The sequence below is a fragment of the Setaria viridis genome, chromosome 7, assembly GCF_005286985.2.
Source record: "Setaria viridis chromosome 7, Setaria_viridis_v4.0, whole genome shotgun sequence".
In the NCBI taxonomy this organism is placed as follows: domain Eukaryota; kingdom Viridiplantae; phylum Streptophyta; class Magnoliopsida; order Poales; family Poaceae; genus Setaria; species Setaria viridis.
The window spans coordinates 21,218,086-21,244,569 of NC_048269.2; the positions used below are offsets into that span (position 1 = coordinate 21,218,086).

The 26,484-nt window shown below is 48.7% G+C and overlaps 5 protein-coding genes across 7 annotated transcripts; 2 read left to right on the plus strand and 3 right to left on the minus strand.

The window, feature by feature from the left end:
- The first annotated feature begins 5,375 nt into the window (after positions 1-5,375).
- Positions 5,376-6,424, plus strand: LOC117862740 (non-specific lipid transfer protein GPI-anchored 15). The gene is made up of 2 exons (XM_072295116.1): positions 5,376-5,841; positions 6,001-6,424. The coding sequence occupies exons 1-2, from the start codon at positions 5,499-5,501 to the stop codon at positions 6,243-6,245; spliced, it is 588 nt and encodes a 195-aa protein (XP_072151217.1). The 5' UTR covers positions 5,376-5,498; the 3' UTR covers positions 6,246-6,424.
- Positions 6,390-8,348, minus strand: LOC117862739 (uncharacterized). Its single transcript, XM_034746245.2, has 5 exons — positions 7,706-8,348; positions 7,397-7,490; positions 7,267-7,304; positions 7,036-7,171; positions 6,390-6,937 (listed from the first exon to the last, which is right to left on the minus strand). Exons 1-5 carry the CDS (start codon positions 8,033-8,035, stop codon positions 6,528-6,530), a joined length of 1,008 nt encoding a protein of 335 aa, XP_034602136.1. The 5' UTR covers positions 8,036-8,348; the 3' UTR covers positions 6,390-6,527.
- A 921-nt stretch (positions 8,349-9,269) lies between these two features.
- On the minus strand, positions 9,270-11,845 carry LOC117863150 (lysine histidine transporter-like 6). Of its 2 annotated transcripts, XM_034746747.2 has the most exons (8): positions 11,693-11,845; positions 11,400-11,530; positions 10,521-11,298; positions 10,253-10,358; positions 10,085-10,176; positions 9,925-9,993; positions 9,691-9,805; positions 9,270-9,609 (listed from the first exon to the last, which is right to left on the minus strand). In XM_034746747.2, the coding sequence occupies exons 1-7, from the start codon at positions 11,720-11,722 to the stop codon at positions 9,707-9,709; spliced, it is 1,305 nt and encodes a 434-aa protein (XP_034602638.1). In that variant the 5' UTR covers positions 11,723-11,845; the 3' UTR covers positions 9,270-9,609; positions 9,691-9,706. The 2 variants fall into 2 exon arrangements, with proteins under 2 accessions (XP_034602638.1, XP_034602637.1); XM_034746746.2 differs by having other exon boundaries at positions 9,270-9,805.
- Positions 11,846-15,202: 3,357 nt separating this feature from the next.
- On the plus strand, positions 15,203-18,565 carry LOC117863410 (14-3-3-like protein GF14-6). The gene is made up of 6 exons (XM_034747100.2): positions 15,203-15,357; positions 16,018-16,462; positions 16,542-16,620; positions 16,749-16,871; positions 17,982-18,098; positions 18,203-18,565. The coding sequence occupies exons 2-6, from the start codon at positions 16,056-16,058 to the stop codon at positions 18,260-18,262; spliced, it is 786 nt and encodes a 261-aa protein (XP_034602991.1). The 5' UTR covers positions 15,203-15,357; positions 16,018-16,055; the 3' UTR covers positions 18,263-18,565.
- A 611-nt stretch (positions 18,566-19,176) lies between these two features.
- Positions 19,177-23,497, minus strand: LOC117863409 (uncharacterized). Of its 2 annotated transcripts, XM_072295427.1 has the most exons (4): positions 23,265-23,497; positions 21,515-23,141; positions 19,507-19,614; positions 19,177-19,422 (listed from the first exon to the last, which is right to left on the minus strand). In XM_072295427.1, exons 2-4 carry the CDS (start codon positions 22,238-22,240, stop codon positions 19,405-19,407), a joined length of 852 nt encoding a protein of 283 aa, XP_072151528.1. In that variant the 5' UTR covers positions 22,241-23,141; positions 23,265-23,497; the 3' UTR covers positions 19,177-19,404. The 2 variants fall into 2 exon arrangements, with proteins under 2 accessions (XP_072151528.1, XP_034602990.1); XM_034747099.2 differs by having other exon boundaries at positions 19,177-19,614; positions 23,265-23,488.
- Between the last annotated feature and the right edge of the window lie 2,987 nt (positions 23,498-26,484).

Below are 26,484 nucleotides of genomic sequence, written 5' to 3' on the forward strand. Positions count from 1 at the left end.
TAAATAGCCAAACCTTTTCTCTTGCGCTTTACATACTTCCGCTTTGGTTTTGAGGGTGGAGGAACTCTGTACTGTATCTACTTACCCTCCCAACTGGTCTCACCACCAAGAAAAAACAACGGATATGCTAATGGATCATACAACCATGGTATGCCCTAATATAGTGTGCGTCATTTGACTTCCCATATATAACAATACTGTGATCAAACCTTTATTGTGGGTCATTTCCACCTAACCAGATAGCTGCAACCTGGTCCATTGCAGGTGCATTATACCTCCTCTAATCAACACCAATGCTGGTGTTCAGTTCAATAGTGTACTCCTGAATATTTTTAATAGTACCTAGACTTGTGAACAAGTGCACATACGGATTAAGCCGAAGAAGAAGTCCTCTTATCAAGCGAATCAAATTTTCATCAACATTAGGTGATCTCTTTGCACAGTGAGCAATACTATCATCCGTGTCGTAAAAGTAGAGCTGCATATGTCGTGGACCTTTACCACTTGGCGTGAGTGGATCAAGTTTATGGTAAAGCTGCCCATGCGCCTTAAAACAATACACACCAGAACCCTTTACATTTGCTAAACGCTGATCAATGGAAACCCCAAAGCTAGTGAAAGAGAAATGTGAGTTGAAGTACCATATGTGTTTCCTAAAATATTTTGCATCCCTATCGGTTTGACTAGTAAACAACCGGCTCAGCTCGTGCGGCACTTCCAGGATACATATGTGGACCTTCCATTGCCTGCAACAAAAAGAACGACCTTCATCGGGGAATTTTTTTCGCATTGCAAAACTCACAAAATTTTACCTTCCTCAAAGCGTGACACTTTTTAGGAAGCTCCTTGTACACTCCATCAAATGGGTCAGCGAGGTTGGAAGCCATTTCCAGATCTTTACAATACTCATAATGGATATCTTAAGAGGATGATAAATAATGTAAATTAAATTTCTTATGATCGGGTAATTGAAACATTCAGAAAAATATATCAGTACTTATATAACACATACCTCGCTGGTAAAATACTCTAGCTTCATCATCTTCTAACATCTCATCACCTAGTCCAGGATCCATCTGATCTAAATCATTTTCTAGGACAATGAAGAAGAAATTACAGTGAATTAATTCTAGCTAGGCAATAATTATATAGATGTAGAGAATGGATGTCGTACAGAGGTTTAAAATGTACCTTCTACACCATGCAAGGGATCATCTGGTTTCCATATCCTAGATGGATCTGGCTCATCACCTTGTGTATGCATATTATCAGGATCATTGAAAACAGGGTGCACAGTTGTTGTTGGCGTTGACTGGACGTTCTCACCTGCAATTAAAACACGACCATATAAACGATGCAATGTCTAGAGATAACGTGAGGAGAGCACAATAGGCATGCATTAGGACCCTACCACTCGTGAAAGCAACATACCAATCAAAGAATCAAGACATGAGCCGGGGATCAAGGTCGATGCTTTGCTCCCTATTTGTTTCATGCATGCAGCTGTATGAGGCCCATAGGAATAACGAACATGCGACACTACAATAACTTGACCACAATATTTGCACACAGACACACCAGGAGTATGAAAGACAATGTTGGCACGGAGATCGATCTTAAGGCGACCGTTTTCCCTCTGATTTGCCCATTTTAAATTTCTTTCTTCAGGTACGATCCATATTTCCTCTTATTTTTTAGCCTATCCTTCTCCTTCTGATGATCCTCACGCGACATTACACCTGAAGCGCCTGATAATAAACATGAAATATTTCACTATAATCCACTACAAATCATGGCACCGATATGACTGTCGTGTTTACCTGTTCCTAACAATGATATTTCCAAAAAAGCCGATTCATCACACCCACGATCTACAGCTGCACTTCTCTTGTACGCATATGTATCATTCCGATGGAGCCACTCGTCTTGATCATCCTCATCACCATTGCTACCTTCAACCAAAATACCTGATAAAATAGAACAAAGTGCACCCAGGTGTTTGCAAAAAAAAAAGACATCAAAAAAAATAACCTGAGAATGGTGTGCCAATAGACATTCCAACTACAGATAGATAAACAATTTACAAAGAAGAATGTAATTTACACAACCTGGATAAGGAGTTAGGTTTGCCAATCTGGAAACAGCGGTGATTGAGGGGCTCTGCAAGGAAACAATTGATTGATTGATCAACGATTGAGCGGCTCTGGAAGGAGTTGGGTTTGCCAATCTGAAAATAGCAGGACAACCTACAATTATAAAATTCCAAGATATAAGGAAGTTTGTCTCAAGATTATACGTGATTAAACAAAGTGTACCTAGGTGTTTGCAAGAAAAAAACACATCGAAAAAAATAACCTGAGAGCGGTGTTCCAGTGGACATTGCGACTATAGATAGACAAATAATTTACAAAAAAGAATGGAATTAATATAAAAATAATACATAAAAAGTCTTGAAAATATACAATACATAAAAAGTCTTGAAAATATAGAACCTGGATCAGGAGTTGGGTTCGCCAATCTGGAAACAACAGTGATTGAGGGGCTCTGGACGGAAACAATTGATTGATTGATCAACGATTGCACGGCTCTGGAAGGAGTTAGGTTTGCCAATCCGGAAATAGCAGGATAACCTCCAATTATGAAATTCCAAGATTTAAGCAATTATACGCGATTAAGAAATGTAAACACTACATATTATACATGGATTCCGTGTTCGTTTTGTCAAACCGACTTCTGTTGTAATCACTACAGATTGCTGCAGGTTGCCCCGATGAGAATCCTGATGTGGAAGATCTCCACGAGCATTTATAACTGCTACCAATTTCTCAGCATTCTCCGTTTTGCATTAATCTCAGCTCTCACCTCAGATGGCAAGTTTGCATAGCTCTCACGTCATTTTTGCCTTTTAAGTTCCGCCTCAGATATAGCATCACTGCCTGCATCTTAAACGGAACAAATAAGATCTTAAACGAAACAAACAAGATCTTAAACGAAACAAACAAGCTCAACCACAGAAACATAAAGAGAAACGTAAAACAAGCTTCATCTTAATACCATTATTGTTCAAATCGTCAAATCGCCTTTTACTGTTGCGATGTGCACGACGAGATGTGGTGTTCGTAACGTCCTGGAATGGAATTCATTCGCTCATTGTAACAAATCTGCGGTGACGACGCGGGTTAGAGAAACCATGTGAAGCATGTGCGGATTAGACAAACCATGTTTCATATACTCACCTGCGTCTCGCGACCTGGTAATGTAGACCTAACGACCTAGTGTGCCGCCAACAAGCCGTGGAGCCAAAAATAGTACATTGATTGTGGTTTCTTGGACGCGAGATCATATCAGTATAGATTTATATAGCTACAACGGTGATAAAAAAAAGGAAACGCGCGTTGATCGTGCCAAAAAACGAAATGGGAAATTCAAAAATTTGTGATTGAGGGAATCTGGAAGGAAACAATTGATTGATAAACCACGCGGTTGCTGGTAGGTAATTATTAGTTTCCATACAACACCACCACGCGGTTGCTAGCGGGTAGAAAAACAAAAAAAAAGGGCACGGTGTCAAAAAAAAATGGGCGTGGGCGGGATTTAGAACGGCGGATTACGACGAAATGAATCCCCCCTCGTCGTAATCTTCTGTAGGGAGACACTTGAACAGTGGGTCCTCTATGGGTATAACTCTAGGTGGGAATTGACATCAATTAATAGTATAGATGTGAGGAAAGACGTGTGTACAAGGGGTCGCTGCATCGTAAATTCATAATCAAACCGACGCTCGGCTTTGCGCTGTGTGAAACGACGAGGACGTCCTCCACGACGATCTCTCCTGATACTCCCATCAATGGTGACAGCATCATCAGCAACAAGCATTTGCTGCGTGATTTGGTGGGTTGCCAAACCCGCCCTCGGCATTGATTGCCATTGAAAGCCTTGCGTTTTGCAGGCAAGATCCTATCAGGCTATCAGCCTTGGCAATCCCCCGGCGGTCTGCCGGCTTGATTGGCGCAGCTGAGCGTGGAATGGCAAACGGAGAAGACTTGGTGACTGAGTTTGCTGATTTCTCCGGATCCACCTGACTGTACGTGTATCAGTGTATGGTCATGGACTCATGGTCTTCAGTATTCACTTGCCCTTCCAAATCCCATGATGAGATCCATTTTCCTACTGCATGTTGGGGTATTACACGCTGCATGTTGAGGAAATCCGTCTTTCGAACGCGTCGAGTGTTATGAAAAAAATGAAATTACGGGTACAGATTGCCAAGGCTCGGTTCCAGTAGTCCAGGGACACCGAGTGTACGATCTACCGCCCTCCGGTGATCTGATCGTGAGAAGCAGTAGTACAGTCCTCTCTGGAAAAGAGGGTGAAAGCAACAGTTCTGAGGACAGGTACAGTACTGTGCAGAGCAAAGATCATCATCTCCCCGTAGTGCCGTGTTGACTTCGGTGGTGGATCACGTTGGCGACCATGATGAGATGAGGAGCATATTAAATCACACATTAATCGATCCTAACTAGTACGAGACTGTCTAACATGGCTTCACATTAGCGTTTGCTCTTTGATCACAGACTCTGCATAAGCGTAAACATGGCCAGGCTCTGCTCTGTTCAGAGAATCGAGTGAAGAAGTTAAGCAGAGCTCGTTGAGGCCCAACAAGCAATGCTCCGTTCATGGGCTTTCAACCAAACATGAAGAGCCCAGTGATCATATCGCTGTGAAAAGAGAATTGGAGCCCAGCAACATCTCCGTCGTGATGAAAAGGAGGTGAGAAACGACACTCATATCATGATGGAGTGCCAAAAGTTCGTCTTTGCCTACTTCAAAAAAAAAAAAGTTTGTCTTTGCAAAGAGTTTCGACACAGATTTGCCAAAATTTGTCAAGATACCTTACCTAACCTCGCAATCTAGTTTGTGTTGAAGCTAACGTCGGGTAAAACCTGGCCTCACTTAAGCTTTGCCAATTGCCATGCCGATTTTTATCCTGACTTTCAATCTGTCATGTGATTTCTTCTGGCACAAATTAACCATACAGCTTTGAAACCCCGACTGAGTGCTCAGCATTCAGCAGTTTCAACATGCCAGTTGCCAGTAACGGACACCAGTTACCGTCCCCTCGAAAAAAAAAAGTACCGGGCACCAGTTCACATGGAACACGACCCGGCGACGTACCGTCACACCATCCCTGCGCTAATGTTCTCTGCATGCCCGTTGGCCATTGCTTACTCCGCCGATCGAATCCCAACGTTGCAGCAGCTCACACGAAACTCTCCACCCTCCATGCAGGGCTTCACGCAAATCTGCCGACCCGCCATGCATGCCAGGTCCCAGCTCACAGCAACCGCGGCCTCAGGGACACACCATTGCCGTGCACCGCCGTCGCTCCGATGCTATAAACCCAACGCAACCAACCACAAACCACCTCCAAGAACCAATCAAGAAAAAAACCTTCGCCTCCAGTTTCCAAGAAGGATCAGCAACGTAACCGAGCAGCAATGGCGCTGGCTCCTTCGTTCTGCGTCGCGCTGCTGCTGCTGGTGGTTTCCGTCGCCGGCGTCCACGCGGTGCCCCAGGCAGGCGAGAGCAGCAGCACCTCCACTTGCAGCACCGACCTCTTCCGCCTCCTCCCCTGCCTGCCCTTCATCGACGGCACCGCCGCCGCGCCGGCGGACACCTGCTGCGCCAACCTGGGCAGCATGGTGCACGACGAGCCGCAGTGCCTCTGCCAGGCTCTCAGCAACCCCAGCACGGCCCCCGTCGCCGTCAACATGACGCGCGTGATGGGGATGCCCGGCCTCTGCCGCCTCGACCTCCCGTCCGCCGCTGGCGCCTGCGCAGGTGAGCGCCCTGCCGTTCCAGCGTCGTGTCTCTCTTTTCTGTCGTACTCGTACGCGTGGATCTCCATTACGTGCATGCAGATTGCTTCTCTCCTTCGTGCCAGGGATTTGCTATACTCAATGATAAGTTTGTCTTTGATGATGATCTCTCTTATTGCAGTTGCAGGGCTTCTTCCCCATGGACCGTCACCGCCACCGCCGGCGATCCCTCCACGCCCAAGCGCGACCTCCACCGTTCCATCGACCCTCACGCCGGCGAGGCAGAGGCCGACGACGCCACAGGTGACACAGTCACCGTGGGTGAGCGGCCCGATGCCACGATACAGCAGGGGTTCCAAGGTGATTGTCGATGGCTTTTCGGTCGCACTTGGTTTGGTGGCGTTGGTGTCAGTCCTAGCTTTCTGAAGCATTCGGCCACAGCCTACAGCGATGGGTGGCATTTCGTCAGACAATTAGAATTGTGTCGTAGAGAGATTAGCAATCCAAGGGAAGTACTGTCTGCCCCTCCAGGTTGTTAGGTCAGAAAAAAAGTTGTCCTGTTCAATTGCATTTGTGTCACTGAATGAATTCTCGTTCAAAAAGCATCCCTGAAAGAAAGTTCTTCCAGAAAATGCCGCCACCAAGTACATGATTCACTCGATTGCTTATCTAAATGACCACAAAAATTTACAAAAACACAGGTAGCAGCTAGTCCTCTTTCTCTAAGCAGAGGAGGTAGGCAACTAGGCCTACAACCGGGATAAACCTCACTACATTCACGAACTCAGTAGCATCTGCCTTCACGTTCTGAATGTTGTCACCGATCAACCATGGCTGGAAAATTGAGTACAGCAATATGTCCCAGAGGAATGCGTAAGCGAGCCGCTCCGAAACCACATAGCTCTGTGCATACTGCCACCGTTCCACGAAGTCGCCAAAACCAGCATCTGCACGGCCAAAGAGAGCCCAAACAATGGACAAAATGCAGACAGCCCCACCGACGGTGCCCACAACCTGTGCACCTTTAACCATAACTGAACCCAATTGTGACCTTGGTGACGGGGACTGGTCGGTATCCGGGGCATTCAGTCGGATTGCCATGTAAGGAATCAAGAAAGCTGAAGAGAAGAGATACAAAAGAAATGTTGTTTAGACAACCTGAAATGTTACATCCATGGGCTGTTGCCAATGAGAATGTGAGATTATGAGAGCATACTGTTTGTGAGGAACATCTGAAAACCCCACAAGACATCGAGCGATCCCTGGTACCGGTCCCTCCTAGAATCCGTGAACAGCAGTGGCGCAAACATCAGCGTCCAAGCGATCACAAAGTTAAACAATCCTTCTGCCATCTGGTGGGGAGAAGGCACAGCATTGATCAGTGCAAGAATGTATGTGCAACTGCGCATTACTGTCTTGCAACAAATTTGAATAATCGGTTACTTACAGGGTGAAGCACTGGCGATTCCAGCAGTTGAACGCCAGCTACACTGCCCAGCAAACTCACCAACGGAATTAGGCCCACAACGTTGGTAAATGAACTTGGGTGGATACAACTACATGGAAATTGTGCTTACCAGAGTTGAGCAGAGGAAGGATGAAGAAGAAGTTGAGCGAGAGGCCGATGAGGTCGCTGATGGTAGCCTGGGAGATTGCCCACACCGGGTCACCCTGCATGATAATGATCAAAGTTACAGACTACCCTTCTCTGCAAGATTTCATCTCCCTGGACACGATTGCATCAAAATGAGCAGTGTTTGAGCTCATAATATTTGCATTGTTCGTATCAAGAATTCACACCTGAAGGCAAATGCAGAACGATTTGGGGACAGAAAAAAAAAACTCAAACGAAATTAGAGAATCGTGTTTGGAGCTCACTAACGGACCGGTGCATAAGGGAGGAGGAAGAGCCAGAGTATGTAGGCAGCCTCGGCGCCCCAGAGCGCCGCCTGGAGCCGCGAGCGCGTGCCATCTCCATCTTCTGCGGCCACCTCGCCGCGGCCGCTGCCGCGCTTCGCCGCGCACGGCACGGGGGGCCGAGCCACCAAGCGCCCCGGCCCGGGGAAGCCTTGTGCGCCGCGGCAGCCGCCGTGCAAGACCAGTGGCCACGCTGCGGCACTGGTCCGCAAGACCGGAGGGGCGAGGCGGGTGCGGGTGGCGACAAGACAGGGAGAGGCGCTGCAGAGGGCGGAGATGGGTGGCGGTGGCGCCGCCATGGTCGCGGATTCGCGGCCAAGCGGGAGCGGAGCAGGGATAAGCGCGACTTGGTGGCTGGTGGGCTGACAAGCCAGCAAGGCAACGCTATCACTTTGACGGTCGCGCCTTGCGCCGCGGCTACTTTGGGCCGTCAGATCTGACCTTGCCACCGTGCTTAGGGTCAAGCTGCCATATACCCGGCTGGCCGGCCGCCGGCCCGCGTGAGCTGGAGGGCGCGCGGCTGCTCGCTCCAGCGCGGCGACCGGCGAATCGAGCTCGCGCCGGCCTTGTACTCGGGTCCTTGCTGTGGGAGTCAGATGAGAATCGGGCGCTGATTGGTGCTACTTGCAAGGGCTTGAGTGGGAGATGAGTGGCACGGGGCCGAGCGATTCCGGCGGGGAGGACGTCGGCGGCGGGCGGGAGGAGGAGCCCATCAAAACTAGGGGGGTTCTATGGAAATATTCAGAACCAAAATAGGGTCCTAAATGCAAATAAACGGAATCGCGATTATTAATCGCGATCCAAATCAGGAGTGTAAATGAAAATTCTGGGGAGATTTTTGCAAAAAAATCGGATCGCGATTATTAATCGCGATCCAAATCAGGGTTCTATATGTAAAATGTCCGTCCGGCGACACGCCGCCGGTGAGGTCGCGCTGTTGCCGCCGACCTCCGCACGCTCCGCCTCCGCGCATCTCGCCCTTGCCTTCGTCAGGTACGCGGCCCAACCGCGGGGCCGATCCGCTCGCCCGGCGCATATCGTTCCTCCCATCCGACGGAGATGCGGCCCGGCCGGCTGCGGCGGCGCGTCGTCGAGAGCGCGCGACGGCCAGAGGCGGCGGGCGATGATCGCCGCAACGCAGATGATCCCGAAGATGGACGGCATTGCGTGCCAGATCTCGATGGGTTTGGCGTATTTTTACTAGCGATGAATCGCATTCGTCAAATCAAACAATTAGAATCGAGCCGTGGCGAAACTTTGTTGTCTTCTGGTTTGGTACAGAGATTAGCAGTTGAAACTAGTACTATGTTCATCCCGGTTATTCAGTCAGAAAATAAAATTTCTCTTTCCTTGCATTTGTGTCACATAGTTCTCGTCGAAACAAGCATTACTGAAAGGAAACGGTCTTGCAGAAAATGGTGCCGAGGCACAGAATTCAGTCAGCCGAGTACCATCTTGATGGCCATGGTGAAATTCTGTACTACCTAGCAGGTAGCAGGAACATCGTCCATCTCAAAAATTCCCGTAACGAACTAAGGATAGATCCATGGCGCACACATCTTTGATTCACATAATCACATGTCACTATATAGCTAACATTATTCGTCTCATCTGCATGCTGCAACTACACAACTTGCAGATGTTCCGACAGTTTATTCAAATTCAGAGCACCGCAAAAAGCCCCCATCGCTGAATTAACCGCACGCCGATTCTTTTGCGTCCATTTTTCGGCCAAGCCGCGACGTTTGAAGCAAGGCAACTTTCTACTACCATCTGTAGCGAAGCGCCGTCTTCTACTATCATCCGTAGAAACACAACGCCTTGGCTAGCTTCGGCAGCTTGTTGCATCGTCCTCTGTATTTCGGCAGACAGACTGCAGCCACACCCCAAGCTTGTAAGAGAAGGTAGAACCGCGTGCACGAGGGTGACAATCTGTTGGGATGGTGTCACGTACGAGCAGGCGTCAGGGTTCAGGAGTAGAACTGGAATGTCGACGCGTCCTGGATGATGCTCCGTAGCCCGCCGATGGTGGACGTGAGCATCAGCAGCACTCCGACGACGATGCAGCCCTGACAAAACAAAATCATACCAAACAGGTGAACAGTCAAATACCTGTCCCAGAAGTCTGAACTCTCCCAGTTTACGAGAGTTCAGATCAGAGTGGCACAGAAGAGCTGTTATCGCCTACCCAGTTGGCAAACCACGACGCGCTGAACCTCGGCGGCTTCTTGATCTTTAGCCACAGAATGCAGGGGAGCTGCAAAGATCACCGAACAAGTTTGATCACTGCTGGTAACCTAGTTAGACACGAGAAATTTTGCCATTTTGGGCATGTGGAGGCAGCTTACGAAGTAGGATGTCGGGGTAAACCCAAACCCTCCCAAGAAACCGAGGAGGTCGCCGAAGAACGGGAACGTCACCGCGATGAACAGCGTGAATGCTGCAACGATGTCCGCGGCCATCCATGATTCAGATTCACAAACGTAAATGGAAGGTTTCAGTGTCTCAGTTCTTACCAACGTAAGCTGATCGAGCCACGAGACGGAGCAGCAATCCTTGAGGCACCCTGAATCTCGTGATCAGAATCGTCTCAATGGATTCGAATATCGGCATCGCATACACCTGCCAAAGTCGCAGATTCAGAGCTTTTTTTTTTAGTTCGGTTGTAGCTCAGGTGTGAACCATGCATGCGCCTTTCGTCTTCACTGACATACATGGCTCGACGTGCCATTACATGTGCAAATGAACAAACACATTCTATCAATATATACAGTACTTGATCACCTGATAGCTTCCGACGACATGGATGACGACCATCATGTTGGCGGCGGCGACGAGCCATGGAGGCCGCTGCAGCGCGACGAGGACGTTGTCGCCGACGTCGCGGCCGAACGCCCAGTACCCGGCGATCGCGACGGGGAAGTAGCACGCCGCGGTGACCATGTACGCGGCGACGGTGCCCTTCCACATGGTCGCCCCGGACGGCTTGGTGGGCGTGGACGGGATCGTGGCCTGGATCTCCAGCACCACGCCGTGCCCCGCGTACGCGAACGCCACCTGCCCCAGCGCGCCGAACACCCGAAACGCCGAGTCCGCCGCCGGCCCGTCCCTGTACGCGTAGCTCACCCCGGTCACCGGCCCGCGCGCCACGCACGCCGCCCACGAGATGGTCGAGTAGCTGAGCGACATGGCGGCGGCGAGGAAGGAGACGGCGGTGATGGCGTCGAGATTTGGGAGCTGGGAGAGGAGGAACTGGAAGGAGCCGAAGATGCAGATCCAGTAGGACTGGTGCAGCGGCGCGCAAGTCGGGCAGACAGACTCGGCGAACTTCTGGAGGCACTTGCCGCCCGTGACCATGTACACCATGTCGCAGCCGAGCTGCACGATGAGCTGCTGCGGCACGACCAGCCAGGGCCCCAGGCGCGGGCCCAGCGCGTGCGCGCCGAGGTCGCGGAGCCGGTCGAACCGCACGCCGGGGACGCACTCGTGGAGCTCGATCAGCAGCCGCAGCGTGTACAGCGTGATCCCCCACGACGCCAGCAGCGCCAGCACCCCGGGGCCCCTGGAGAAGAGGAGGAACAGGTTGTCGAGTGAGCCAGCAGCCGGTCATGGCGCGCGAGAGATCAGGGGCTCTTGGGCCGTGGCGCGTGGGTTGGTGCTTACCATCCTAGGTGAGCCATGGCGTACGGGAGGCTGAGCACGCCGGCGCCGACCATGGCAGTGACGTTGTGGAACGTCACGTACCACCACTTGCCGCGCCGAGGGGTGGCCTGATCGGTCGCGTCATCGACGACCTGGAAGATAAAAACAACATTATCTCGATCAAAACCAGCATCGGCCAGGACGTTCACGAACAATTAGCAGGCAGCAGGCATCTATCCGTCAACACTCCCAAATTTTACTGCATGCAAGCTAAGTCATCGATATGTCCAAGACACCAAGGGGCACTCCCAGACCTTGGGAAGAACTGACGAAGGGGAGACCATGGCCAGTCCTCGTCAGGGTTGCTGCTGCACTGCACTGAACGCACCAGCTGATCAGCACAGGATACCAATTCGGCCGCATCGCAGGCCTCGTACTTATAGCAGCTCGTTACCGATAATGGGCATCATAGCTAGCTCATTTTTTCCCGGGAAAAAGAGTCCCGGAATTTAGGTACCCGCACTGCAGAAATGAAAAGGCCGGTGTAGATCATTAGCGTTGTCGGTAAGAAATGATTAGGTGCCGAAACAAAAGGAGCGGCCTCGGTTCATCCATGAATTATGAAAACTTATCGGTTGGAAAGACGTGTTGCGTCGAATAGATCCCAGGGAATCTTTGCCCCGTCAAGCTCGTGCATAATCCATCCGCGATCGATTTTGAGCGATCTCGCTCTTACTAATGGGATTCTTTTATTTCTTCGCCCATGTATGCTCCACGGAACGAGTAAAGCTTCTAGAGGATATGTATCGGAAAAAGAGCAGCTTATGCTTGAATAACCTGGAGCTTTATGCCGTCCAGATACACGGGAATTCTGGCGACGAACATGATAGCTGAATGCAGTGGCGAGTGCAAAGGCAAAGCGAAATGGCCGTACGGTTTTTTTTGGTTAGGTGAAACACCTAAAGAGGAGGCAGGACTGACAGGAGTACTAATTGGCTTCATTAGGAACTCTCAACGTTTGAATTAATGGTCGTGTATACAGGTACAAAGTTCTCAGTGGAAACTCGAAAGTGCATGGGTGTGTCGTAGTGTGTACTGATGGTTTCTGCAGCCTCTGATGAGAAAGGTGCGGCGGAAAGCGGCAGATGTTAGTGCCATGAGAAAGTTGATTTGGGATCGGCAAGAGACACGTGCAGCTATCGGATGAACGAGGTTCTACGCGGAGAAAGAGATCGAACAGAGGAATTCTTTACCGTTTCTAAAGGACAAAAACAAAGGGTGCACACAGGGTACTCTCATGCATGCTGCGTGTCACCGAAACATTAGCAGAAAATAAGATTAGACCAGTGACCCTTTTACTGCTGAAAAGATTCTCAATGCACTAGCAAAATCATCGGAAAAAGCTGAGGATTTACTGAGTTAGCCATGGACAAATCCCTAGTACTATGAGTGGTAACAAAATTTACTCTTTTTTTCATTCCTTTTTTCCCTTTTAGAAAGGGAAAAGCTAAACAAGCACCCTTTAAAAAGCGACTAAAATTATTGATGCTGCCCCTTTGGTTTTGACATCGAAATGGCTAACATGCTGCTGGGCCTGAAAAATAAATGGGCCTGAAATGTGGTTCCGTCACTTGGACGAGATTGCAAACTGTGTGAAGTGTGATTGTGTGAACGTCGGGCATTTTGCCATTTTCCAAATTTGGTTCTTTCCAGTCCTCAAAAAGCAAATACTAGGTTCTCTCCTCGTGTCTCACTGGATGACTGGATCAAGATGTGGAGTACATATGCATGTTTGTACTTTTCTGGATTGGAGGCTTTTCCTTGTTCTAAAACTGTGTCAGGTTCCCGGCGTTCACTTAAGAATGAAATGAATGCGTATCAGCTAGCGTATGTTTGAACCCGGATATATAGACGTCGTTCTCCACGGCACTCCCTACCGCTCCAAGCAGTACTAACCAAGGCACTGCGTGGTCCTGTAGCACTAGACTAAAGCTTGCAGCCTGCAGAAAAAGAAAATATTTATGCTGCTTTCGGTTCCTATCACCTCACTTCAGTTTTTCAATTCATATATGCAAAATAGTTAAGCTGTTTCACTTTTTCCCAGTGTTAAATCAACTTGTTAACGATACATTTCCACATCAAGGATTGTGTGATGGATCAAGTAGACGAGGGTAACATAACACACCGATATAGGAGATCAGATGCGCTCAATGTCCAACCCCCAATAGAGTGACAGACTGATCTACTGCGCTTGGTGGCACTATGCTATTTTGAAATGACTCTAGTATTGTTGTGTGGGCTTGTGGCATGCAGTCCAACATAGACGCCGTCTCAGCTAACGGGGAAAGGGTCTATGCATGTTGCGCTGCCTCAACATAGCCATTGTAACACCAAATTGGGCAGCAGGACTATGACTCAATGGAATAAGACAATTGATGGCATGTGTGATTATATAGTGTGCAAGCGGAGGAAAGGAAATGATGCGCATGAGTGCGTGACATCATTAGCCGTAAAATTAGACCAGAAGTAAAAGTAGATTATATTCAGACTTGGTTGGTTCTTTTTTTTGTGAAACGGAGACTGGGCAATGGCATCTCAGCCAGACAAGGGACAATGACACTATATGACAGGGACCGGCTACCAATTGCTGAATTTTCTACCAGCCAACTTGCCATTTTTCATTCAGCTTCTCAATAGTATTTTTGGCGGGTCCCTAGAGAACCTTTTGAACACCTATCATCCCGTTTGGAGACACATGCCACATCGAATATTTAGATACTAATTAGAAGTATTAAATATAGATTAATTACAAAACTAATTGTATAAATAAAGGCTAATTCGCGAGACAAATTTATTAAGCTTAATTAGTCCATGATTTGACCATGTGATGCTAGCCAATCATGGATTAATTAGGCTTAATAGATTCGTCTAGCGAATTAGCTTAATTTTATAATTAATTCACGTTTAGTCCTTCTAATTAGTATCAAATATCTGATGTGACCTGTTTTTAGTCTACATATCCAAACACCCTTATACCATCGTTATTTTTTCCGTGTTCGGTTACATGCATATTTCTTAACATAAAAATTGGATATAGTTTTTGCTTTTCAATTTCGCCAAATACGAACAGCATCGAGGTGCGTAGGAGAACAAAGCACCGTGACCGGAGTCCGGAGGAACCGAGGCAGTTTCCACAGAAAATGGCACACCACAGACCACACTAACACGGCGTCAACGGCCGCGACCGGGCCGCGCAGATGATGGTGGGCGGCTGGTTGTCGCGCGGCCGAACCGCTCGCAGCCGCCGCCGTGGGCGCGACGCCTCCACACCGCGTCACGCGACGCTCGCGCAGGGCCCCACGGCCTCCTCAGCGCCACGTCTTCTTCTCCCTCTCGCCCACGCTCCGCCCGGCCGCCGCCCTGCGCGTCGACGCCGAACAAGCCCACCTCGCACGCCAGTTTTTACCCGCACCCGGCTCACGGAGGGGCGCGTCACGTGGCCAGCGAGCCGATCGGGCCCACGTACCAGTGCCTCGACCAGCTTGCGCCCCGTGCGAGTGTGCGAGAGGGAGAATCCCTTTTCTTTTGCCCCCGCGCCGCCGCCTTCCCCCCGGTCCAGCGCGTCCAGGCTGTCGCTGCGTGGGGCCGGAGGCCCCGACGAGCTTATCACCAGGGCGCCCCGGGCCCACCACCACCACCAGCAGCAGGCACCCTGACATGTGGACCAGGCTGTCCGGTCCCCACACGTCGTGACGGCCTTGATGGCTCCGCTCCTCCGCCTGACCGTCTGCCTGGTGGGGTCGGATGACCACATGCGCCGCGCGGGCTTAGGGCTGCCACGGTGGCGTGGACACGCGTCGCGGCGTGATTGGGCGGAGGGACTCGGAGGCAGCCCTTTTCTAGGCCCCCGGGGAAGCGCCGCCTCGTCGCAAACCCCCCCCCATTCGAACGCCGGAGCGCGAGGAAGACGCACGCAGAGGTACCGCTCCGCTCCCCGCTCCTCCGGCTCTCATCGTCTCTTGGTTGGGTCACTACCGCTTCGATCCCCTTTGTTCCCGATGTTTGGCTCGTATTTTCGCTGGATTTTTTCTCCCAAACCTCTCGTTTCCGCATGGACTCGCGGCGCGTTTACTGTAGGTTTGGCTCCCTTTGCATCGAGTAGGCGAGTTAGGTGATCCATGTCCTGTTGATCCGACGGGATTAGCATGCGAAACGGTCAAATCTTGAATCAACTGGTTCTGGTGTGTGTGCATGCTGACAGGCATGGAAATTTGTATTTCCCCTGCTTGTTCGTGATCGTCGTTTCTCAGATCTGGCGCTTCACTAGGTTAAGCGAGGTGTCAAGCTTGGGGACATCTAAGTTTCTAGTACACAAGCTTTCAAAATAATCCAGCATCAAGTTTAGTTGATGTTTATGTGCAGGCAAAATTATCGAAGCAAATACACTAGCACTTACTTTTACTGTTAAATTACGGGAATTGGTAGGGGTTGCCCACGATTTTTATTCTAGAATTCCCCCTCTGAATTTTGAGCCACAAGGGAATGGGTATCAGTTCCACAGATGTCTGCTCACTCCTGTATTCATGTATCTTAAATCTTAGAGGAACGGATTGGCTCACTGCTTCCCACAATTCTGCAGATTTGGCACACTGCAAGTTTTAGGAACTGAACCATAAGATGGCATCAGCGGAGCTTTCCCGTGAGGAGAATGTGTACATGGCCAAGCTCGCCGAGCAGGCTGAGAGGTACGAGGAGATGGTTGAGTTCATGGAGAAGGTAGCCAAGACCGTGGACTCGGAGGAGCTCACCGTGGAGGAGCGCAACCTCCTTTCTGTTGCATACAAGAATGTCATTGGAGCCCGTCGTGCCTCATGGCGCATCATCTCCTCCATCGAGCAGAAGGAGGAAGGCCGAGGCAATGAGGACCGTGTAACACTCATCAAGGACTACCGTGGTAAGATTGAGACTGAGCTCACCAAGATCTGTGATGGCATCCTCAAGCTGCTCGAGTCCCACCTTGTCCCCTCTTCCACTGCCCCCGAGTCCAAGGTCTTCTACCTCAAGATGAAGGGTGACTACTACAGGTAATGTGATGCCCAGTAAGACTTTCACATTTGTTATGGGATTGTGTTTTCATTTGACTGATTGAATCGTGATGATTAGATACCTTGCTGAGTTCAAGACTGGGGCTGAGAGAAAGGACGCTGCTGAGAATACCATGGTGGCATACAAGGCTGCCCAGGTCAACATTTTTTTTTGTTTCATTTGTTAACCAATGTCCAAGTTTGTTGGTGAAGCATCATGCTTGTGTTCTTCTTACTACATGTATAGATAGTTTACTGAAAGCATCTTGGTTTGTGCTGCAATCAGGACATTGCTTTGGCTGAGCTGCCTCCAACTCACCCTATTAGGCTTGGTCTGGCACTTAACTTCTCAGTGTTCTACTATGAGATTCTGAACTCACCTGATCGCGCATGCAGTCTTGCAAAGCAGGTTTGTTTTTCTGCACAATTTGATGTTTGGTTAGTATATTTTCTTTGTGGATCTGGAATGTTTGTGTATGGAATTGCTGGTCTGTTGTCGATGATATGCTGCAATTGTATGATCATTTGCCATAAGACCATTGTTAATTGTGCGGTAAGGAAAAACATGGGCATAGGACATTAGTGTCACCATATTTTCACACTAGAGGACCATATGTACTACGTTGTTACCTTTTTCTCCTTTTTTTGCATTTCTAGACTCCATACTGCTCATCCTTTTACTTTGGTGACACTTTTATGTTACCTTTTCTGGTGCGTGAAGCCTATTGTATATTAGAACTGCATTAATATATAATACTATTTGCTTTTGGGTCATACCTGCAGTCATAAACATGTGCACTTTTTATGCAAGGTGCACACTTTCTGATATGGACGGGAAACCGAACATTTTGGTTCCTTACTATTCCGTAGTTGACTTAATGGAAATTTCATGGAATTAGTATGATGGGAGACAACATCTTTTAATTGCTTGTCAACTGTTCTGCTGAGTGTGCCCACGAGAAAAAGGATCCTATTGGTGTACCTAACCTTTAATCATTATCTGCCTTAAAAGTTGACCTATACTTAGTATGGCTATTAGGTGTCATCAATTTCAAATTGTCCTTGAGTTTGTTATGCAAATTCTTTGGATCTGCATCAAATTGACTTTAGGAGAACAAATATTAGGTTATCTTTTGTAGTCGTTCATATTGCTTCTTAAAAGGTTTTGGGTTTAGGTATCCTCAGTCGCCCATAGACATCACAATTGCTTCTTCACCCTGGTGCAAAGATTGGTATTTAGCAATATTGGTATTCTGCTTTTTATGGGTATATATACCTGGTCAATTCTTTGTTTGTGAGAGTAAACTTAGTGTGGCTTGTGATGTTACTAAACTGCAATGCATGTGACCTTGTCGAAAATAGGTCATGCCTTTGAATATTTCTAATCCTGTCTGGTGTTCTGAAGTCTTCTGCGAGTCAAAGAAGACTGGAGATTTTGGTTATTTAGAGTCTGTTTCTTTATTGAAACCACTGACATGTGACAGACATCATGCTGATGCTCCCTCCTTTGCAATTGCAGGCTTTTGATGAGGCCATCTCGGAGCTCGACACCCTGAGCGAGGAGTCCTACAAGGACAGCACTTTGATCATGCAACTCCTTCGTGATAACTTGACCCTATGGACTTCCGACATCTCGGTAAGACCTAGTATTTCCCAAATATAACGTTCTGACACTCCTTCCTTGTATCCTCCTGATATCACTCAGATTCTGAACAATTTATTCGTTTTCCTTGGCTGCAGGAGGACCCTGCGGAAGAGATCAGGGAGGCACCCAAGCACGACTCGAGCGAGGGGCAGTAAAGACGGATTTACGTGCCCTAGAAACTAGTCGCTAGTGTTTGCTGCTGTCTAATGACACTATGCAATGTGATCTGGACCCTGGTTTCTTTGGTGCGACGCTGTAGCCGTGCTATGATTATTGTCGGGAAAATCTGTGGGCTCCCCATATGAGATGTTGCCGGGCAAGGCCTCGGGTGCGTCCCACTTGTTGGTGGGGGTCACTGGAGCCAGGTTTGGTTGGGTTGGGAAGCCCTTTTAAAACTGTTGGTGTTACTTTGTATTTTACCTTTTCATCGCAGTTTATTGTGAGTGGTCCTGCGTCAATTGCTGTCTCTTTTTGGGCTTCTTTAAAGTAGTGTATTCACAAATTTTCCCCCGACCCATCTCTTGATGAGATGTTTTGTTCTGGTCGGATAGGATGTCTCTCCTTCTAAGGCAATCGGTAGATCTCTATACCATCTGTCCTAAACTTTGGATTAGAATTCAAGATCCAGGAAAAAAAACGATCTAGCAAATCTGCTGCCAGGAAAGCTCAAAACATTGATTCTTTCTTCCAAGCAAAGGCTTCGCAATCGCACCCCATTCATCATTCTCCTCTCTTTTCTGGGTCTGCGTGTTGCGAGCAATCTATGACGCGCGGGCTCTCCAGAACTCAGATATTACGTCGCCACCAGTCATCATTCTCCTTTCTTTTCTGGGCACTCCATTGTTCTGCCGACACCACCTGGGATCACGTTCTGCTACGTGTGCGTCTCGGCCTGATCTGCAGCGAGCATTCACAGGGTTCTTGTCTGCAAATGCAATTTCAGTGCGGTTCTGCTAACATTCATGTTCACGTCTGGAATCAGGCCATACAACAATCGTCAGTCTAAAATTGGACAGACAAGAAACCATCCATCAGGAGTCCCACTAGCTCGAATGTCACAACCAGAGCATTATTGGAAACCGAGGTAAACCTTCATATTGAGATGTAAGTCAGGCTACAGCTTTGTAACTCCAGATCACAAAGTACAGCAATGGTTGCACAGCAGCCCGTTGCGTTGGTACAAAGTAGAAGCTACAGAGGCTTTGGCTGTTCTACAATTTGTGGGCAGATAAATTTACCTCTAGTACCAACGAAGCATGGAGCGCTGAGGGTCATCTAGTACAACTTCTGTTCAAAATTACAATTTGCACTGCATCTACACTTGTGAGTAAACAGATTTTAGGTCTCATTCTGGATGGGCAAGTGGCTCAACGGCAGTTCTGAAGAGAAGAATGTAGACCTTATCAACGGAGAAGTACAAGAAACCTCCCAAGGAGTGAGTGACATAGGAACCAAAGCTTGTGCCGACAATGCAGTGCCAAGCAGGCCCATATGTTGTATCAAAATCCTTTAAAAATAGCGAGAGAGAGAATCAGTCACCAGATATCAAGAAAAGTGAGAATGGAAGAACAAAAGGATGGAACTAAATCTTCAATACTTGAAACAAACACAACAGGAAGCCATCAAGCATATCACACCAAGTTATCCAATCATCACAATTCAATCAGTCAAAGGCAGGTTTCTGTGGATGCTAACATGAGCTAAAGAATTTTAGAGAACAGATTGAATTCTACAATAAGGTGTTATACTCTGCCACAGGAAACAAACTGGCAATTCCACTAAAATATCAATTGGTATTTGGTAATCAGATTTTGTAGTTCCTAAGTAGCTGCTGTTCTTTATTTCATAAATGACAAAGAAAGTGGAAGAGATGAATCTCCAGAAAGTGTATTGTGTAATTGAATTGCATGAGACTGTTCAAACTGAGAAAGTACCAAAGTAATGCACCAAGACAGTTTGCACTTGCATCACATCAAAGAATATTTGAATGTCCGTGGAAAAAGGTTGCCTATTTTACTAAATATATTTGTAGAAAATTGTCAAACTGTAACACTATGCAAGTAAAAGCAGGCGATACATCAATCCACACGGTCACATGCATAGATAGTATGCACATCATGCATTTTCTTTGTGTGGAAATCTAAGAAATTTCCTAAATTCAAGAATACCATAGAGGAATCAAAGTTGATCCCCCAATCATAACAATACTTTTCATGAATTAGCAATTAAGAGACACAAAGCTTAAAGGGGGAAGGAAGGGACCAAAAGAACATAAATAGTGACATCTTTGTTCAATATCGTGGCTGAACAAACCAAGTCTTAGATTCTTAGCTAGTATAATGACTTATAGCCAAGTAGATAACTTAAACCACAAATGGTGCACGTTAGGAACAAGGAGGTCATGTCAAGTTATCAACGTATACAGGCAGTAACCAAGTGAAAAACATGTGCAAATCTAATATAGTAATTCTAAGTGCATCAATTATGCCAATATCTCAATTTCTGGTTCAACTGACAAGAAAATTGAAGTTCATCACCACCATTTTGATCAGATCAACATAAGCCATACCATGCACAGCTGCATCTCCTCGTGCCAACTTAGCCACCAAAAAAGCATGGAGATGGAGTAACTTTCAGCCATAAAAGATGCTAAGAATCCATTAGATCCTGGAATCAACAGCTGAGATCAAGCATTGCTCAACCATGAGAAATTGAGAACTTCCCATCCAAAGTTGATCTGACTATCTGAGCTGTGCGATACATGTCTCTATGTCAGCACTCAGCAAGCTGTCACCCATCCTCACATTTTCTCTATTGTCTTACCTTAGTCCCCTCCCACCTCTTCTCCCTATTGCCTCACATTTCCTTGTTTTGTGCAACAAGGAAACTAGAGGCTGACAGGCGACAGCCCTTTGTTGGCGGGCCAGTTTCCCATGTTCACCTCCAAATATGATTGTGACATGAAACTAGTAACCATCTATACGGCAAATGTATTAACTACTCTTGCACATCCTGAGTACTACATAACTCATAAATCGAGTTTTGTTTCAGGAGCGCAGTGGACCATCTCTCATAAATGGAAATTTTGAACTATCTGATCTGGCACTGTCTCAGCCTCCCATTCAAATTTGGCCAAAGTAGCATTTGCATCAAACTCTCCCCTACTCCAAAAACATGGCAGCTTGCCAAGGTATTTCCAGTACTCTAAGAAGGTAAAGTGGGCTCTAGATCTTACTCCAAATCGAGTTAACTATGCATTTGTCTTTGATTTCTGTCCGCACACAGCAATGGGTGAAACCAACATGCTTGATGTTTGGCTTAACAATTGAGAGATTTGTTTAGGTGACCATAAATCCAAAAATAAACAGGCAAAAGAACAGTAGAAACAATCTTTCTGTACAGTGTACCTTCTTGAGCGCGAGCGCGAGGCGCTTGCTCTGGAGCCGCGGCATGGCGGCGACAGCCTCGACGGCGATCCGGACGGCGCGCCGCTGCAGCGGCAGGGGCATGTCCGCCGCCCGCACGCACACCGCCACCTTCCCCTCCCCCTTCGCCTCCGCCGCCGCTCTCTCCTTCGCCTTGGTGTCCTCCTTCCCTCCCTTCCCCTCCTCGAGAACGCGCGGCGCCGCCTTCAGCAGCACCGGCTCCACGACATCCACCTTCCCCTCCGCGACCTCCTCCTCCTCCGGCTCCGGCTGGGGCGGGTCGGCGAGCCTGGTGCGGCGGACGAGCGCGCTGAGGTAGCGGCTGCGGCGCTCGAGCTCCTCGGAGGCCGGGTCCATGGTCAGCGAGCCTGCCGCCTGCGGACGGATCCTCAACACCCAGCACAGCACTAGCGGTGAGCACTCAGCAGCAGCGACAGCGGCGGTGGCAAGGGGACATGGTGACCGCGCGGGGCTTGGGGGGAGATGGGAGATGCCGAGGCGATCTGTCCCGGGGGAGCGGTGGTCGGCTGGGTTTTTCCTTGGGGTTTGGCGAGTCGGGGTGCGAGGCCGAGGCGAGTTTTGGGTTGCTGCTCCTGGAATTCGTGGGAGCAGCTTTTGAGACCGAGGCGTCGGTTTGCTTCCGCAAAACGAGCTTGTTTCTGCTGTTTGCTTTGGAGCCGCTTGCGTTGGGGTTTGGATCGGATGCATTCGCTTTGCTGTTTTCTCACACGCACGCCAGGATCTTTGATGGATGTATTTTTATCCCAGCATTCACAGTCTGATCGGCAGGAGAGTGATCGTGGTCTGTGGCTTTGGTGGTGGCCAGGCGGCGTGGCACGAGATGCCCAGAGCAAGTCTCTCCATGACTAGCAAGGAGACAGAAGGCCAGCGGGCACGTGTGGTCCCCGCAGCACCTGACTATCCGTTTGATCTGCCATGGGCGTTTGACAAACTGTCGGGGGCCGGGCGAGGCGACAGGCGACCACCACCCGCTCCCGCGTCGCGCCGTCGCTGCCCACCGGCCCCGCCGCCCGCATCTCCCGCGGATCCAAGAACGGAAGAACCCCACCACCACGCCTCTTTCTTTTGGCGGACCGCGCGCAAAAACCTGCCGAGCGAGATGGGCCGAGTTGCCGGGCCAGTTTCCACTTTCCAGGGGGCCGTTAGCACCCGCCATTCCTATCTGACTTCCGGAATAGGATGTGATTCGTAGGGTGCATAGTCCTTGTGTAATGCACCTAGCCAGCGTTTGGTAACCTGGGGTGTTAGCCAGGCTTGTGTGGTGCAAAAGGAGGCTCCTAGCATGGCTTACCGGGAACGCAAATGAGTTGCGTTTCCAGCTATGCAGGCTAGCTTAAGCTGTCGGTGGTTTTTTGGGTGAGTCGCTTCACCTCTCCTTTGCCTCCGTGCTTTCTTTTCTCACCCCACCGGGTGGTTGCCGCCGCGGTCCAGGCGAGGCACTCCCCCGCGGTGCCTCCCGCCGGCACCTCCACCAACGACTACGACACGCCCGTCCGGTCCCGCGCGCGGGCGAAGAAGAGCACCTTCACCCTCGCCGTTGGCGCCGCCGGCCCGGCCGCGACGGGGGCCTCCTCTGTCGGAGCAGCATCTGGGGACAGCAACAGGGGATAAGATGAGCGATTGGCTACCATTCGGTGTGGAGAAAATTGATAGGAGATGATTTGACGAGGCCACAAGAGATGATTAGGAGTAGAAGCGATGGACTGGTCACCTTTCGGATCCTGCGTCGCCATCGCCGGAGGAAAGGAAGCTGCTTGCCGCCTCGTATGGTGCTTATTCGCTGCCGTGGTCAACCTGCCTCGTTCCTCACCTCCCACCTGCCGTGGACGACGACGAGTTCGAGGAGGAGGACGAGAGCATGCGGTGCTCATCGCGCATGGCTGCTGGTGCTGCAGCGGTGCAAATCGGAGCCAACGGCGGCGAGCGACACGGATTGCGGGAGAGGAGAGAAGGGGGGAGATGATGGGCGGTAGAAATATAGGGTCATTTTTATTATAGTGTGCATCGTACCAAACATGAGTATAGCAAATTAGTTTATCTTTAGCCACCTAACTAAACACAAACAAATTGCATTGGTTTAATCTGGTCAAAATTGGCCTGAGTTAGACTAACACACAAACAAATTGCATTGGTTTAATCTGGTCAAAATTAGCCTGAGTTAGAGTTAGTCTGGCTAGGAGCTAGTGCAGCCTACCAATCACTACCATAGTACTTGGCTTAGTTGTTTTAAGATTCGTGTACGACTCATTGGCCGTTTGATCGCCTTCCTCTTCCTCCCCTCTCGTGCCGCCGCTGACTCCCCCACGCCGCCGAGGAATTCAAGCCCGGTGGAGCGAGCGAGAGGTGGGGGAGTGGCCGGCGGCGAGTCGCGCGTTGGCTGGGGTGGTGGTGGAGACAGTGACAGGGTTAGGGTTAGGATTTGAGATTGCTGGGTGGGAGCTCCAATTGCCGGCGGCCATAGAAGAGGGGGGTCAGGGGTAGCCTGAAGGCTCAATGTGGTGGCGGGTTGGCCAGTAGCGGAGGTGAGGTGGTGCTCCGGGCGGGACTGGATGGCCGGTGGGCCGATGACCAGCGGCGGTTGTGAGGAAGGCCACTAGGTTAGGAAGGGCGGGGTAGCCGGGCGGCAGCGGTTGGTGGGCGATCGGCGCGGCGGCCGCTGGCCGAGGCTGCAGCCGCTGGGCGCAAGGTAGAAGAAGGTGGTCATGGGCTTGACAGGCCTAATCCATCCTCCATACGTGGCACACAGAAGCTAGATAGGAACCCCTTTGCACCCGCCGCTCAAGCAGAAGGGAAAGAAGGAACGTCGGGAACAAAAAAGCACCTGAGTGACTAACAACTTGTTTGGGTTGAGGAGCGGCTCCGTCCAGGACCATTTGCTTCTTCACAAGATCATTTTCCCCTAGGTTTAGATGGTTCCGAACGAGGTCATCCGATACTGTATTGTAGATTACTGCCTGCGGTATGAATAGCTTGGTGACGGATTGTTCGATGCCGTGCCTCAGACCAAACGACGTGATTAGGCTTAGTTTGGGTCGGATGGTTCCGGACGGTACGACGATACAAACCAAACACGCTATAAATTGGCGCTACTAGAGCTCGGATGTCCGATGGACGCTCCGTTGCAACATCAAAATACAACATCTGCAACATCAAAAATATATAGTTGCAATATTGAAACAAATAAATATGTCGTTCGTTTTCGGGATAGAAAATTCCCACCGTAAAACATGAAAAAATAATAGTTACAACATCAATACTTAACTATCGTAACATTTATCGGAGCATCCGATCTTTCTTCCCCGTCCGGACACCTGTGTCTTAGCATTACCGTACATGGAACTCTAGAAAATGGAACCGGTTTTTTAAAAAGGAAATGGTATTTTTTAGAAGGAAAATGGAACCCTTTTTAATATATTTTTACTCTTTTTTTTCTGTTCAGGTACGACCGCTTAAATGGATCAACCACGCTTTCCAGATAATAGTGCAATCACAGGAGCCACAACCAATATAAATGCTTGGTAGCATCACAGAATGACAGATCTTACCTGCGAGTCTGCAACAGGGAACAAAGCATAAACCAACAGTGCGTTCGCCCTCCTAGCATGACCAAGTCACCAAACTCGCCAGAAACGGGCCATACAAAATCCATGATGTTTGTCTAAACCAACAGAAAACGTGCAAGAGGCAAAAGCAACAAAATCTGCATCGGGTGTAGAATTCTGCTATTCACGAATCAGGACTACAGAGCGCAATCTGAACAGTCACCACCGTTCACAAAACGCAGTTATAAATTCCAGTATCGACCACAGAAGGTTGGGCAACAAATAGATTCCAGTTTCAACAACAGAAGGTTGGGCAACAAATCTGCAACATAAAAATCGTGACACAAACGCAATAGATGCAAATGACAGAATAGTTTGGGCATCCGAGATTAGTATAGGTTACAGCTATAGAATCCAACACAAGTTATGCAAGAAACTGGAAATTAAGATAATATACACAGCTCAGTACTCAATAGTCAGTAGCACCCAAGCCTACAATCGAAGCCAGGTACCAAGAGGGCTAAACAGTGCCATTCAGGTTTCCCTAAAAAAACAAACTTGAACCAGGAACTCATAACAAGGCTACAGGCCAAAGTCATGAACAATCAAACTACCAGACCAGACACCAAGAGCACTCATCTAGCAAATTGTGAAGCTAAAATCCAACAATGACAAGACCCAGCTAGAGTGCTCAAATCCTAGTGTCCTTCTCACAAGAGACAACTCCAAATTAACCTGATATTATAGCAGCTTCCAAAATGAAGAGAATAAAGTATCTAACACATAAACAGTTCATCAACCTGATAACAGCTTCACAAGGAAAAGATATACAGACCCCCTATAGAGAAATAAAGTACCTAACAAACAGTTCGTTAAACCTGATACCAGTTTCTTAAGGAAAAGACATACAACCCCCCCCCCCCCCCCCCCCCCCCAAAAAAAAAAGAAAAAGAAAAATGAACAGTTAATGAACTGACAGACACCCAAACCTATCACCAGAAAAGGTATATGATCAACCCAAGATAGCATCACGACACACATTCAAATTTGAGGGCTATTCAAGATGTCACAGGTCTGAGTAAGCATATGCCAGTGAACATCTAACTATCCAATATCAATGCACCAAGACCAACACATCCGTCACAAAGTCAAATTCTGAAGCTACAATCCAAGATAAACCATATTGCTTAGACTCCAAATAAACCTGATGCAGCATCATATCAAGAAGGCCCTGGTAAGTTCTATCACTAGCGAACTCCAAAGTAACATGATAACATAACAATCACCTAAGGAAGAGAATATCCTTCTAGCACAATTAGAAAATAATCAACCGATGAGGAATCAGCAAAGCATTTAGGTTTTGTGAGGACCTTATTCAAGATGACACAG

Excerpts from the sequence above, each read along its gene's own strand:
- LOC117862739 (XM_034746245.2), bottom strand. The coding sequence starts at position 8,035 with ATGGCGGCGCCACCGCCACCCATCTCCGCCCTCTGCAGCGCCTCTCCC. Across the intron at positions 7,305-7,396 it reads CCTTCCTCTGCTCAACTCTG|CTGGCGTTCAACTGCTGGAA; the intron begins GTAAGCACAATT and ends TGGGCAGTGTAG. Across the intron at positions 6,938-7,035 it reads TCAGATGTTCCTCACAAACA|CTTTCTTGATTCCTTACATG; the intron begins GTATGCTCTCAT and ends TCTTCTCTTCAG.
- LOC117863409 (XM_034747099.2), bottom strand. The coding sequence starts at position 22,240 with ATGCATCCGATCCAAACCCCAACGCAAGCGGCTCCAAAGCAAACAGCA. Across the intron at positions 19,615-21,514 it reads TCGCGCTCGCGCTCAAGAAG|GATTTTGATACAACATATGG; the intron begins GTACACTGTACA and ends CTATTTTTAAAG.
- LOC117863150 (XM_034746747.2), bottom strand. The coding sequence starts at position 11,722 with ATGGTCTCCCCTTCGTCAGTTCTTCCCAAG. Across the intron at positions 11,299-11,399 it reads GCCATGGCTCACCTAGGATG|GGGCCCCGGGGTGCTGGCGC; the intron begins GTAAGCACCAAC and ends CCTCTTCTCCAG. Across the intron at positions 9,994-10,084 it reads TTACCCCGACATCCTACTTC|CTCCCCTGCATTCTGTGGCT; the intron begins GTAAGCTGCCTC and ends TGATCTTTGCAG.
- LOC117863410 (XM_034747100.2), top strand. The coding sequence starts at position 16,056 with ATGGCATCAGCGGAGCTTTCCCGTGAGGAGAATGTGTACATGGCCAAG. Across the intron at positions 16,621-16,748 it reads TGGCATACAAGGCTGCCCAG|GACATTGCTTTGGCTGAGCT; the intron begins GTCAACATTTTT and ends TGCTGCAATCAG. Across the intron at positions 18,099-18,202 it reads TATGGACTTCCGACATCTCG|GAGGACCCTGCGGAAGAGAT; the intron begins GTAAGACCTAGT and ends CCTTGGCTGCAG.
- LOC117862740 (XM_072295116.1), top strand. The coding sequence starts at position 5,499 with ATGGCGCTGGCTCCTTCGTTCTGCGTCGCGCTGCTGCTGCTGGTGGTT. Across the intron at positions 5,842-6,000 it reads CGCCGCTGGCGCCTGCGCAG|TTGCAGGGCTTCTTCCCCAT; the intron begins GTGAGCGCCCTG and ends CTCTTATTGCAG.